General features: G+C 38.1%; 1 protein-coding gene across 1 annotated transcript; it reads right to left on the minus strand.

Annotated features, from left to right (window-relative positions):
* Positions 1-566: 566 nt before the first annotated feature.
* Positions 567-13,912, minus strand: g2e3 (G2/M-phase specific E3 ubiquitin protein ligase). The gene is made up of 17 exons (XM_076877561.1): positions 13,729-13,912; positions 12,129-12,197; positions 11,697-11,794; positions 11,168-11,269; positions 10,368-10,492; positions 8,211-8,379; positions 7,290-7,396; positions 7,051-7,167; positions 5,910-6,034; positions 5,633-5,726; positions 5,390-5,560; positions 5,147-5,301; positions 4,866-5,050; positions 4,597-4,769; positions 3,431-3,470; positions 3,014-3,185; positions 567-2,822 (listed from the first exon to the last, which is right to left on the minus strand). The coding sequence occupies exons 2-17, from the start codon at positions 12,178-12,180 to the stop codon at positions 2,524-2,526; spliced, it is 2,184 nt and encodes a 727-aa protein (XP_076733676.1). The 5' UTR covers positions 12,181-12,197; positions 13,729-13,912; the 3' UTR covers positions 567-2,523.
* Between the last annotated feature and the right edge of the window lie 1,582 nt (positions 13,913-15,494).

Raw genomic sequence — 15,494 nt, forward strand, 5'->3', positions numbered from 1 at the left:
TAAAAAATACCTGAAATTTCTAAAACTAACAATAATTCAAAAACTAATATTACTAGTCCAAAACTGCCTTAGAATATTACTGTTGTTCATGCTATGGAAGAATGGCTGCCTAACACCAGTTTAAACTTCAAATGACATTAGCAGCATAAGGACCCAGTTTGAATTTACAGACACAAAAATACGATATCATCAGAATGAATCAACAACAGTTTTTTGAACTCTACAAACAGAAACTGCAGTTTGCCCTCAGCATGACAAACATTTGCCTATACACAAACACTTAAACCAAATGAAATTAACACATTTTACACATCTAAACTATAGCTTACATATTTATGAACTGCCTTGATAAACGAGCAAGTCTTAATCTAACTGTGCGCTGCTTCACCCTCCACAGCAAGTGGAAAACCAAATTTGCTATAAGGACGGCACAATTTATTTCATCACAAAATGCACTGCTGTTGTTGGGTTCGTTTTGAGAAAAAGCCAATGTGTTAAGAAGTTGAAGTAAAAAAAAAGAAAAAAAAAAGAAAAAATGCTGCCCTATCACAAAGAGCACCACAACCAGACAGTAAATGCTTTTTATTATGTGTGATAAACAGGACACTAAGGTAAAAAGTTGCAGGAAAGCCACAGTTCTCCTTATTTGGCAAAGCTCCAGCTAACATTTCTTCTTCTGCAGCTTTCTGGGCATCTTATTTAAATGAAAATTAGCTTTTATTGAAGCTATAGGCCAAAATTATGAATGAAATTGAAATGACAATGTAGTTTCAATTTAATGAGCGTAAAAGTTTGTACATTTCTACTTTCTTCTACAAGTCCTGTTGTAAAGTTACAGCAGTGCAAAATATGCCACTGACAAATGTATTCAGATTCTCATACAGAAATGAAATGTTAAGTGTTATGCTTGATCCTAATCTGCTGCCAACTCTGTTTACATTGCTAGCTTAATAGCTGACACAACACAGAAAAAAAAAATCTGTTTATCACTGAGAATATTAAATCAGTAAAGTTAATTTCACTTCCGAAACATCATTTAATGTCAACACATAGACCCCTTGTTTGTTTACATTTGGATAAAATATAATGATTACAGAGTTTTTTTTTTTATCTTTATATCTGCAAATATGAACAAAGTACAAGGAAAGCAAGGACAGCTCGTTAAAAGAGGTTTTTGAAAAATATGTACAGTAAAGTATGACTGAACTAAAAGTCAAGGTTACAAAATCAGCACCGTATCACAAAAGATGTTGAGATTACATAACAGAAAGTGACGACGGTTGAAGACCTTTTAATGCTAAATGGATTCCAAGGACAATTCCAGGATGAGGGGCTACGTTTTGGCCATCAATGTTTTCTGTCTCTAAAATGCCCCCCTCCCCCCCCAAAAAAATCTCCCCACACTTCCAAACCCAGAAAAACAACACATGAGGCAGGATTAATCATTAGGCAACTACAAACAATATGTACAAAATCCTCAATCACCATAAGCATAAATGTATTTAAGATATACTGGGATACAATCAAAAGAGAGACAAGCTCTATGGAGAGACAAGCATTAAAAATGAACTGAAGCCTATTTGGTCAAATGTGTTATTGTAAAAGAAACATAGATAAAAACAAACAAACAACAACAATAATGCACCACTCTCATGACTCAGAATGTGTTTGCAAGGTTGTAATAACAGAGATACGATAGTAGCTTCACTTCAGGTAACTACAGCCTTCAAGAAGTGTTTTAATATTGAAGTCTAGCTTTTTCGAAAGGACAAAATTTCAATGTACCCAAACACCCGTCGCTGACAGCTTCAAGTCAGGACTGATCCACGGATGCTGCCGTCAAGATCAAACTATTTGTGAGGCGTTTAACAGCTTGGATCCTCAGCAGGAACCTTTGAGCTTGGAGCAGAGCGCCACAAGAAGGAAAGGGTTTGTGGTTCAATTCATATTCCGTGCTTGTTTAAGCAGTTAAGTAAATAGATAAAAGGATGGATATTTGCATCTAGATTTACATCTTCAAAAGAACATACAGAACATTCTTTCTTCTTATCAGCCAACTCCAAGAAGCCTATTGACAGGAATTGCCTAGTGCTTGTGAGTTTGCACTCTTCCGAGCTTGTGAAGGCATGCTGCGCTAGCATTCTACTAAAGAATATTATACATATGTCAGAAAAAAGAAGAGTATTACGTAACACTGTCGGTCCTCTAGGTATACAACACCAGCTAACTCAGTATAAATGATATAGAAAACACTAAGGTCTACACATTAATACCGTGTCATGGTATCTGTAAACAATACCACTCAACCAGCTACGATACTGAAAGTTTTTCTTGCTGAAGCAAATAGTGATTTCTTTAACAAAACATCAAAAAACCTTGTTCATTATGTTTTAAATGCGTACATTGCCCAAATTTCTCTCTGTCAATCACAAAGAAACCCCTTGGAAAAAAACAAAAAAACAATCAGAGTTTATCTTCAAACACAGATCCCAAACCAGACCAGAGCCAACCCCACCTACTTCTTTAACCATCTGAGGGGAGAAGGTGCACATGGTGGCTGATGGCCTGCTCCATGGAGCTTTTAAAAGCCTGGTAGGAGGAAGTGACGGGTAGGAGGAGGTGTTTGGACTCAGGCTCACTCTGAGGGAAGAGTCCCTCATCCCTCCAGTCCACACCTCTCCCTTCTTTGAATCCTAATGGGGAGGGTGTGAGAGGATGGAGGAAGGAGATGGAGGGAGAAGAGACGGCACTGACAGCTTGTTGCTTGGCACTTCCTGTGGCAAAGCGAAGGAGGTCCTGAAGGGAGATGGAGCTCCTTCCAACTGAGGAAAAACAGAAAGGGAGTATAAACATTTTAGAGCATAAATATTATCATCATCATTTCTGTGGGACACTTTGGGAAAACGTATCAACACATAAAACAGAGAGTTAGAAAAGGACCCACTACCACTTTTATCCATCCTAATGCAATATTTTTTATTTATAATAATAAAAAATAGGATTAACATTTCACCTTCACACTCAAGCAGGAAGTGCCTCCAGAAGGTGACAACGGGCGTCTCTCGTTTCAATTTTTCCTCCTGCTCAGAGAAGTTGATGGTGAAGAGCTGACCAATCTTCTGAGCTGTGAGATGATCACCAGCTTCGCAGAAAACTCCACAGAAGACAGATGGGAAGAGCTGAACCTGATCATAGTACAATGTAATTAGAGTTTTTAGCTTCACTTTTCTTCATTTCAACTTCTGAATACTTTATCTTGATGTTTAATAACATTAATTGCTGCTTTTTATATTAATCAGTCCAGTTTAAGTCACTTAGTCTTTGTTTTCCCATCAAATATTCCCATTTGTGTTAACAGGGTTACAAACAGCTCTGAGACATTTTTGAACTGATTTAGAAAAGGGTAAATTTCTTTTCAAACTTCAGTCACCTGATCAAAGACACCCAAAGTCTGTAGACCTTCCCGAAACCTGAGGATGAAAATAAGCAAAGTAAACACTGAAAATACAAGAAAGACCAAGGAAAACAGGAGAGTTATCACCACAATCATTACAATGGAAAAAGCATATCTTAAAAAATACAAAATAAGACACCTAAAGAAGATCAGCAGGTGCTGTTATAAGGAAGTGTTGTTTAATTTGGTTTCTTTTACTATTAGGACTACAATTAGTAACTAGGATGCACCAATCCAGGCTTTTCCCGTTCTAATATGCTACGATGTCTTGGTTTTATGCATCTGCTGATACCAAGTACTGATCTCATAACTGTGTTAAATTAATAACTGGATTTTCCACTGTGAGGATGAGACTAGTAATCTTTGTGTGTACGGCAACATCAGTTTCCACTTAAGCATTGCTTCCCCAACTCATTTAGTATTTATTCATAAAATAACAAATGACTAAGATCAATAACACTCAGGACCTTCTTGCCTGTGAGTAAAAGTGCGAACTATTGCACCACCATCTGCCCAGAGTTGTATGTAACAAAGTTTAATATATAAATGGAAAATAATATTTGTGTGTTACTGTAGAGATGGATGGATTAGGATTCTCCTTAATGAGAGTAGGTCTGATTGAGGTCACATTCAAAGAATAGGTTTAATTACATTTAATGACTTAAAGCAGTACACCTCTGATGACCATAGTGGTAATATTTTTGTAAATTAGAAAAGGAGAATTATATTTTGACAAGCTTTTGTTGTTTTCTTTGTTTTCTTTATTTATATTCAGTGATGGAGTTTTAGCTGTCCATAAAGAAAACCGGGGTCATTTTATACTCTGCGTCTTATATTCAGAACAACGGTCTAAATAACATAAGCACCAGTTCAAGCCACAGCAGCCCTTTCTCCTCTAGGATAAAGCACACGGGGTCCTGGCATGCTTACGCTGACTTTGCTGGAGAATTACCTTCACTTTTCTTACACGGGAGCGATTAAACATCACACGGGCCATGCACTAGGGTGCTGCTATAACTATTTAAGACTGATTTCATACACATTTATGGGCACCTCTATTAGGTGACATTCAGAAAAGATCAGGACTGCAGTGCATGCAGGAAAACAGCCATCTACTGTACTTCCATGTTTATTTATCTTACCTCTGCAGTGGCAGCTGCATCCTGGTGATTATGGTGAAGCTCACCAAATCCTCCACCAGAGCCTCTCTCTCCTTCAGGCTGCTGATTGGTCGATTACAGCCAGCTAGTTCCAGGTACTCCCAGCTGACTGCCATGACTTCTTTTAGCTCTTCTAAAGACTCTGCCTCTGTGATCTGAAATGATTCGATCTCTATTTTAAAACTACCTATAATTTTATTTTATACGTTTTTAGCCACTGTGCCTTCCATGAAAGTTTGTCTTGTTCTTACCCTGGTGACCTGGTGGGTGAAGTGTGTGTCAGGGGTCATATGTGTGACATTGAGGGGACGGTTGGCTGGGTAGTTGAATAGACACTGATAGAGAGCACGCGAGAAGAAGCCAACAGGTGGACCACCATGGACCAGAGAGAGGGCCAGCAGGCAGCCGACATCAAAATAAAGGTCCTCACGCAGAGCTGAATAACATACACAGTCAGTGTCTTTGTTCAAATTTTTCATTTACATACAACTGCATAATGGCTTTATAACACAAAAATAAGCTTTGGAAGTACCCTCTGAGTCCAGCGCCAAGTTTTTGGATCCATCTGGGCCCTCGAACACTACACACTCCTGTATCTGCTGCATCAGCAGCTTCAGGAAGTACTCCTTGGCTGTGTCACTGTCCCAGAGGTTGTTGGGAAGGGGAGTCTGATCTATGTCTTTGAACCTGGACAAATAACATCCCACAGTAAAGAAGACAAATAGCAAAAAGTCTAAACAACAAGCACAACTCAGGAAAGCTTTTCGCCACTGACCTGACAGACAGGGTTTGTGTGGGGTCAAAATCAGCCCTCCTGACTAAGTCGAGACCAGCTGACAGAGCCTGGTCCCCGATCACCTCCACCTGGACACTTGGGGGATGAAGCTGAGGGACCAAAGACTGCAGGAGCTCTTCAGGCGATCCAGATCTTTCGGGTAAAGATGGTCTAAGAGACAGAGAGTGACAATTAAGAACAAATCCTGCATCCTCGATGAGGTACTGGCAGGTTAACTTGTACCTTTTACAGCTGATGGAGGAGTGAACTGAAGGCCTGTGGCGTTTGGACAGCAGACTTCTCCTCGGACCTCCCTGAGGAGACCTAACAAGGGAGGCTGGAGAACAAGGTAACACGGTTCAGAGTGTTTAGTCATCTCTCCATCAATTTATAAAGCAAAGAGGAGGCAGAGCTGAGTGACATGTTGTCTCAGACGTTGTCAAATATGAAAAAAAATGGAAAAGGTAGGATTAGCCAGTGTTTTACAAACATGGAACCAGCCATCATTAACCACCCATACCTTTCCCATCTGTCGCTTGTGTGCAGTCAGTGCAGGCCCAGTCTTTAGTGTCCAACTTTAGTCCCGAACATTTCCTGTGAGTCCCTCTAGAGCCACACAGTCGGCAGCGGATCACCTCAAACCATCTGAGAAACACAAAAACAGAATTATAAAGTGATTCCCATAATATTTCCTAATCTCTAGATGACGAAAGCCAGAGAAATATCACTAATGATTATGCTTCACACAGCTGAGGAAACTAAGATCTGCTCCGCTGAGACAACAGCACTGAATTTTTTTATTCCACTCATTTTATTGCTACACTTTGCCAGTCTTGATGCCTTACATAATGTAAAGCACAGCATTAGCACACAAACAGCTGCCCCTGTGCTAATGTGGTTCTGTTGTTTAAAGGATTTTAAGTTTTTTTTTTAACAGTAACTAATGTCTTTATTTGATAAACAGCAGTTATAAATATAGATCCTTAGACGCAACTTTACTTCTTGACTATTTTTCCTGTTGGCTCTAAACAATTTTACAACATTTTTAATGTTCTATAAGAAATAACGTATGACCTTAAAACAAATACTTTTTTGTACTTAGTTTTTATTCTTTTCTTGTTTCTTAATCTCAGACTGTTAAACACCACTTAAAGGAGCAAATCTGAAACTGTCTCCAATAAGTCTGAACATTAATTGAATGGAAAAACTATTGAAATCTGATGGATTTCAATAGTTTCTCCACTTATGTACTGATATTAACCTTAAGAAACTCTGCTAACTTAAGAGTCTGTATTTCTTTAATTCAAATAGGCCAAACTTTATTAATGTAATAACGCTTGCTGAACAGTGACATTCATAGACACCTCACCCTCATCTACCGGAACTTCAACACTATACAGTCCATTACATACAGTCCATTCATATTGCTATTCCTTTTGCACATTATTCAAACTGCTGACCGCTGTATATTTGACATATATGTATAAACACGCACACACACACACACACACACACACACACACACACACACATATATTTGGAATACATATTAGTAATGTGCATACATTACTAATATACAGAAAATGTTGTTTTTACAAGCATCCTTAGATACGAAAGATACAAATCTGTAAACTAATGAAAGAAAAATATAAATGCCATACCCGCTCTTGGCAGAGTGTGTACAACCATTGTTGCAGAGGCAGGTGAGAGCGTCACAGCGTTTGTAAACCTCCAACAGTTCTGCATATGCATTTGCCTCCAACTCCCACGAGGCATCTCTGCAGGAAGCCCAGACAAAGGGTTCAGGTGGGGGGGCAAAAAACAAAAACAAACCAAAGCAAATAACAGTTTTTCCTGGACAAACAAGTGCTGAAACGCTGCAGATATAATTTAAGGTTACCTCTCTGGGATGTATATTCCCATTCTGAGCATTTCCTCCTGGAAGTTTTCCTTGTTGTTACACAGGGTACATCTAAAGAAGAACAGGCCTGCACTGTGGGCCTGACGCTAACACACAGACACACGCCAATAAAAATACACAGAAATACAAAAAGTTACACATGCATTGTACTTTTTATATACAGTGGTCCCTTGCTATAACGCGGTTCACCTTTCGGGGCCTTGCTGTTTCGCAGATTTTTTTTGAGCAATTTTCCATACAGCGCATTGTGTTCTGCATCCTGATTGGCTGTAGAACATTGTCAATCAATCTTGTGCAGTGTCTCCTGTACAGTACAGAATGCATTCAGCTTGTCAAATTTACACGTCAACGAAACATTTTACACTGTCCAAGGCAGCCGCGGGTGCCTTTGGTTTCATTCTATAATACTGGACTTATTTTTCTACGAAGGTTTGAACTTTGAGAGTGTTTAAACAAAAGATACAAGTATGAAAATGTTCATGCCTGTCTGAGAAAAATGTATAAAGCGTGTAGTGAGGGATTTTACAGCCTTAAAACATCTATAATAATTGTAAAAAATTAAGTTTGCTACTTCGTGGATTTCACATTTTTGGAATGTAACTCCCACAATAAACAAGGGACCACTGTAATATGGAGTGTAAAAAATGAATTTAATCTTCTCAAACTGAATGGACACAGTTTGGTGGTAGAACTGCAGATAATCAATTCAGCAGAGTCCAGTATGCAGGACAGCCATATAAACCATTAAAAAAAATGCAGGACCACATATTCAGGGAATATTTCAAAACATTCAGCTCCCATGAAAGCAAAGTCGAGCTGCATTTCCTGTAAACCTTTCTAAATAGTACTAAATAGCCAACCCAACATATAAAATCAGGGCTCTCTGCACACTCATGGTACCTGCACACAGTCTCTGTGGAACCAGCTGGTATGGCAGGATGGACACTTGAGGATGGAGTAAGACAAAACGGGATCAATAGAGTCCAGACAGATGGAGCAGGATCGAGGCAGACTGATGTCTAACCCAGTACACAGAGACTGGGAGGGACTATGATCTGGACAGTAAGATCTGGACACACAGACAGAGGGGCAGTTACTATCTTTTATATTTACAGTATTATAGTTTAGCAGTTTTATGCAGCTGCAGCTTGGAAGAGTTTTGCAATTTCTCTGCAATTTGGTGCATATACTTTTTAAAAGGAACCAACACTATTGAAGCTGAACTTTGACAGCATTTTACAGCAGTTTATTTAAGTTTTAAGAATTTAAGTTTTAAATTCTATGATAGTTTGGACATTTTTGTAATTCAGTTTTCAGTAGAATTAGATTCTTTTTGTGGCAGAAACAGTTTTTTATGGGTTCACAAAGAAGAGGTACATCTACTTCTTAATTTTTTCTTTACAGATACATCACTCCCAAAGTACTTGGTGATAAATGAATAACAGTTTCACCTGCCTCTCTGACAGACTCCACTCTTAAATCACATCTGTGGATCTGCTGCAGCAACAGAGTAAGGATTACCACTTCTAGATGCAGACTGAGATGGTGTAGCTGGAGTAGGTCTAACCATAGAACTGATGAGGCAACAAAGTAATAGGCCAAGAAAATAAATGGTGTGTTCTCCAAAGAAAGATCCACGATGTACTATCAGCTTCAAAGAAATAATAGCACAGGAGGAGACCCACCGAGAGCTGAAACTAAGCAATACTGGAAGAACATTTTGGAGAAAGAGCCAAGTGCCTGGTGGAACTCAGAGCAGACCATAGCTTTCTAGAACAAGAGCCAGTCAACAGCCAGTCAAAGACAGACATCCAACAATGAGTCTCTGGAATGAAGAGCTGTACACCATGAAGACCTGACACGAGCCATGCCTACTGGCTGAAGAAGCTAAATGCACTCCATGACCACCTTGCAACAAAAATAAATGGGCTGCTAACAGCAAATACTCATTCATCCAGCCTCTCCACATCATGACAAGATGAGTAGGCACTGGAAATAACACCAGAAGACATTCCCAGTGTGGTCAAATGGTTTCATAGAGGCGAGGTGATTCGAACTAAAGGGATGGAGCCACCAGAAGTCAGACTAAAAGATATACTGGACAACCAAAGTACCTAGGTGTCCCACAGGGTGAAGGAAAAATGATAAAGATGCCTGAATGTCAACAAGTCAAATACCTTCAGAAGGTAAGACAGGTGCTCCATCATTGAGGCTCTGTGAGCAATGGAAAGAGGAAGGGCAGAGATTAGTGAGTGTCAGACCCACAATCTAAGAAGATGACCCCCGAAGATGAGCTGAGATCAGTAATCAGGAGCATTACATGGCTGTATTTATATAGCGCTTTACTAGTCCCTATGGACCCCAAAGCGCTTTACATTTCCAGTCATCCACCCATTCACACACACATTCACACACTGGTGATGGCAAGCTACATTGTAGCCACAGCCACCCTGGGGCGCACTGACAGAGGCGAGGCTGCCGGACACTGGCGCCACCGGGCCCTCTGACCACCACCATTAGCAGCTATAACCCCAAAACTGGAAGAGTGGCTCCTGCAGATTCCCAGCACAACATCAGATGATTCTGTCCAGAAGAGAGCAGTCCTACAAAAAGCTAAGTTACTGCCCAGAACCCTATATGTACCTTAGCACACAAAGTAACTTGCTTTTGGTCAGTTGTTTCTTTGCTGTAACAATGTTTGTTGGCAATAAATTTTATACCACTGGAAAGTCTGTTTATTTTCTCTTAAATGTTGCCACATTTGTAAGCAAAATGCATTTGTGGATTAAGCAGTAGAGATGAGAATGTGGGTTGCATCCATGACAAATCTTAGTATGTTGCCCTAGTACGTTTGTCATACTAGGGCGACATAGAAAGAAACTAACACCCATGCATGTAAAGCCTATGTGTGGCAAACACTGAAAAATCAGCTTGTGTATATCTTTTATGACTATCGTTTGGCCACAGCAGGAGTATTTCATGTTAGCAAACAGTGCTTTATGCCTTTAACCAACCTACAAATACAATTAAAGAATTTAATGTGTTGTCAGCACTCACGGGAAGAGTCCAGTGAACTGGGAGACAAACATTTGCTTCCTCCCACAGGGGAAGTGAACCATCTTCCTACAGCTCCTGACATTACAGCCGACACATGCTCCCTTCTTCTTACAGCCAAAACATGTCTGAGACACATATACAGCACACAAGGAAACAGTAAATACAAACAGGCCCGCACACTTCAATCACAAATCACACCTAGAGGATTTGCTGTTGACCAAATGTAGAAGGGTGTTGGGATCTTATTTGTTGTATTTGCTCTACAGTATCTCACAAAAGTGAGCACACCCCTCACTTTTTAAGAAATATTTTATTATAATTTTTCAAGGGACAACACTGAAGATATGACACTTTGATATAATATAACAGTATAAATTTGATGTCTAAACTGCTGGCAACAAAGACGAGTACGCCCTTAAATGAAAATGTCCAAATTGTGTCCAACGTGTCAATATTTTTTGTGGCCACCATTTTTTCCCCTGTGCCGGCAGCCCCAAACCGTGACATTCCCACCACCATGCTTGACTGTAGGCAAGACACATCTGTCTTTGTGCTCCTCACCTGGTTGCCACCACACATGCTTAATATCATCTGAACCAAATAAGTTCATCTTGGTCTCATCACACCACAGGACGTAATTCCAGTAGTCCATGTCTTTAGTCTGCTTGTCTTTAGCAAACTGTTTGTGGGCTTTCTTGTGCCATGCAGACCCATTGTATGCAGTGTGAGGGGTGTACTCACTTTTGTGAGATACTGTAGAGCTCTTAATATATGCAAGGTAATAATATTGAACTGCTCACCAGTCGAGCTGACCGGCGGGCCTCCTGTTTGATGTCCTCCACCAGGAAACCGAAGATGCCTTCGTCGTCCTCTCCTCGCTGATAAACTCCACAAGATGTTAGCTGAGACAAACACATGCTTACAATATTATTAAGACACACTCTTAACAAACAGACCCTTTTAAAGCATTTTTAATCTAAGAAAATACATCATTGTCACTTTATTTGTGGGACAGAAAAATACAAACCATGAGCCCTCTTGTTCTGTGGTGACTGTGCTCCCTCCTCTAATATTTACCACCAAATAAATTCACTTAAATCATAATGAGGTCATAGAATAAATCATTTCCTTCTTTGTTTGCTTGTTTTATTTATTTATTTTTATATTCGATTGATTGTGACTTGGTTTGTACAAGTCTTTCAGAAAGAATATTTTTAATGCTATAACTGTTGGTCAGGCACTTGTAAAGCAAGTCTCAATAAAATATGCTTGAAGGCTGAAAAATACATATTCCTGTGAAAACAGAAATACTTGCAGGCGTTGTCTTACCAAGCAGAAGTAGTGGACAGAGAGTTTATGTTCTTTGAGTGTGACTTTCTCCCCAAACATGGCTGGGTCATCATCACTGCACCTACACAAAGCACAGCCTGCAGATACACACAAAATATGCAAACCTTCATTCAACTAAAAAAAGCTTTCTCAAGGCCCCAAAAGACATCATCATAAACACTCATTAAGTTTTTAACGTATGTAAGGAGAAATGTGAAGATATAGCTTTAGTTGCTGATTTTCTTTTTTTAACAGTAAGAGCACTATATCTAAAACCACAGCGACAACACAACAGAGCTGAAAAGTCAAGCCTAACACACAACACACAATGGCTGGAATTAGCAGTCAAAAGGTGGTTTAAATACACATTTGTCAACAAAAAAAACAGCAGCAGGAGATATTGACTTCCAACTGTGTGTGAAAGTCACTCACACTCCTCCTGGACACTGTGTGTCTCCTGCGACCTCCTTGCCTTTTTCTTCATGTTTGTGTGAATCAACCCTGCAGGAAAATGAAAGACCACATTTACTGAGCTTTTACAAACACTGTCATCACAACATGCTCACTACACAACGCAGTGGGTTATTGAACAAATGCTTCCAACCTGACCATATTTGACTTCCCTGAAAAGAATTCCAGGTTGACGATAAACTCCTAAGCTTTCCCATCTTTACTAGTTTTTTCATAAAAATGATTTGGAATGAATCTAGAGACATATTCTAGCCCCAAATACCTGTCACTGTACGGTCATTAAACTGAAAGTGAAGCTAAAGTTCAACATAAAATTTAGAGCTCAAATTTGTTTAAGCTCTAAGAGTAAGGCCTGCACCACTTGCACATATGCAGATATTTCAAGCAAAGTCATTATGATATTACAAAAATTACATTATATAACAAGAACAATTTGACTCATCACAAAATATATTTTTTTAATTAAACAAATAAGAGTAGAAAGTTAAAAGAAAACTCCCCCTCAGCGTAAACTTTAACAATAAAATACATTTAGAATGTCTGAGGATTGAAGAGACAACGCTATTTATTTTAACGTAATGTATCCTTTAGCATTCATGGTGCCTTTACGGATGTAATAGCTTAAAAAACAAACAAGCCTCCTTTCAGGTGCTTTCGTGCTCTTTCTTTGTTACCTGGGAGGACATGCCTACAGTTGCTCCTACATTTCCAAAAAATATGTCACGTTTTTATTAGTCAGGCAAAAGGACTGTTTTATCCATTTCACTTCAGCAACCATCCTGGTGTCAACTCCAGGCAATTATTTAGGCAGAAACAATGCTCTTAAATTATTTAGGCAGCCTTTCAGATTAATCTGCATTTTTCATTTTTTATTCAGCCTGTTTGAAGCTTCTTTTTTTTTTTTTTTTTTTAAATACATATGGTTAAAATACTAATTGAATTGAACAAGCGTATATTTTTTAGCAAAAATAATATTTTCTTTTGATTTTATTTACATTTTACAAAGAGGTCTCACTTTATTAGAAACAAAGTTGTATACCGGAAGTCACTGACGGCCTCTCATAAGGTTAATCGAGCCTGAAAGTCTTACAGTGATGTCTCGTTTTGTTTTGTTACACACACACACCGAAAAAAAAAAAAAAAAAAAACACATAATAATATCAGCTAAATAAAAAAAAAAAAACAACAACAATAAAAAAGTAATCTTTATGCCTGGAAAGATTCTTCTTTTGATATTTCCTTAACTACAACTAATATTAGTATTTAACTATAAAAGCATTCAAATTATTTTCTGTGGCAGCTCTAAAAGCTTCCGTTGTGCTAAGATCGACAGCTCTCTCTGTTAGACCTACAGTCGACCAAATGTTCCTAACATGATGCCTAACATTGCGTTATAGCTACTCCATTATACTCCTATCTGTAAACATTTAGTCGGAAAAATACATTAAGTGCAAGAAGGAAAATAGGAGTTTGAACACGTTCAGCTGAGACGCTGACATCAAAGAAAGGCTCGGTTTCAAACGCAACCTAAACACTACAAAATGTTTCTCCGGTGACCTACTTTACATTCAGGGGCGAAGAGTGTTAGTTTGCGTCCATTTTCCTGTCGTTTTTTGAAGGCTTACTCCCAATGCTTTTGTTTATTTCCGACTAACACCGTCGAGTTTTTAAATTTCCCTCTTTCAAAACAAAAGAACCTTATTTCCGCTTCCGCCTCTTCTTCGTTTGCTTTAGAGGATTTTTCGCACTAGGTTCTCATTTGCCTACATGCGCGCCCCCTGATGGTTGGTGTTGATAATGCTCTCAATAATATTAAATATCTCAACAGATGGTGAAAAACTAAGATATGTGGAGGAAATAAATCCTGATTAAAAACAGTGTCTCCATAATATATACACAAACTACATTTTTAAGGTAGGTAAAGTTTTCAGAATTTTATTAAAATGAAACTTTGGTAATCATGATACACACTTGGTATTTCAAAATTAACATGAGTTAAAGGTTATGACTTTGACACAGGATCTCATTATTTGGACTTTTGAATAACAACAACAACAACAACAACAATAATAATAATAATAATATGGTTCTTAGCAGGCCTTAAAATTAGGTAAATGCAGCCTCAGATGAACTACAAAACATGACATAATACACAGTGTTATTATTTATTAATAAACACTAAGCAAATATGCAGAAACAGTTTGTGAAAAAGCAAGTAAGTTAATAAGATTCAGTAACTTAAGGAACCACCTCTGCCAGTAATAAGTCACTTGAAGGTTGAAGATTTTTTGTCCAATTTTCTCCCACATCACTTGTGGGGGAATTTTAGTCAACTTTTCTTTAAAAAAATGTTGCTTCAATTCATTGATGTTTACAGATATTCCTTTATGAATAGCTCTCTTAATAACTCACTACAGTATTTCAGTCTGGTTGATGTCTGGACTTTCACTGGCTGCAACACCGTGATATTTTTTTCTTTTTAGATTTGCTACTGTGCTTGGTCTAACTTTGCTACTGCATGATCCACTGAAAGGAAAGGTGTACACCCTTTTAAACTATACAATACCAGGAGCATCCAAAAAATAAATATCTCTAAAATGACAATTTCTGTTTTGGCCCTTGGCTATTTTAACTTCCAGCAATTTAATCCTTATAGAACACATATGCTGCAGTGGTTTTTCAATAATAGTGGGTGCTACAGGACAACATCTCCCTATAACAACAGCTCTATTTTCACATTATCATTCAAAAACTGTATTTACACAGTTTATCTTTGTTTATTACCATTATTATTAATAGTAGTAATAGTAGAAGTAATTTATGATCTGAAACATTTAAATGCGACAAATATTTTTAAAAAACTAACAAATCAAGAAGTAGGCAAATATTTTTTCATGGCACTATTTAACATATATTGTTGCACTTGTCTCACTTTCTTCGCTGTCCTAAGTTACTTTCCACCACTAAAGGACAGTTTAGTGGTGGAAAGTAACTTAGTATATTTACTTGATTACTGTCCTTTGAGTTTTTTTACTTCACAATAGTTTGATTGAAGTAACCGTATGTTGGCTTTTGCTACTTATCATTATACTTCTACTAATATATGTTACTGCATTATTACAGATTAAGCTTAAATTCATTAGAACCATCTCCTGTTGCTTTACTAAAGGAATAGAAACATTAATGAATCAGTATTATGATCTAATCGCTACTCTCATTTATATAAGTCTGCATAATGAGCACTTTTAGTTCAAGTTAAACCTTCCGTACTATTCCATCCGTGGCTTAATTAGGCTACAGTTAGTTTTTACTTACTTTCATGTCATA

The sequence above is a fragment of the Maylandia zebra genome, linkage group LG19 (genome assembly GCF_041146795.1).
Source record: "Maylandia zebra isolate NMK-2024a linkage group LG19, Mzebra_GT3a, whole genome shotgun sequence".
Lineage (NCBI taxonomy): Eukaryota > Metazoa > Chordata > Actinopteri > Cichliformes > Cichlidae > Maylandia > Maylandia zebra.

Bases quoted from the DNA above. Each gene is read 5' to 3' on its own strand.
- g2e3 (XM_076877561.1), bottom strand. From the start codon at position 12,180: ATGAAGAAAAAGGCAAGGAGGTCGCAGGAGACACACAGTGTCCAGGAG. The intron at 5,727-5,909 runs GTATGGGTGGTT...CTTGTTCTCCAG, and splicing joins ACAAGCGACAGATGGGAAAG to CCTCCCTTGTTAGGTCTCCT. The intron at 5,561-5,632 runs GTACAAGTTAAC...TCTGTCTCTTAG, and splicing joins TCCTCCATCAGCTGTAAAAG to ACCATCTTTACCCGAAAGAT.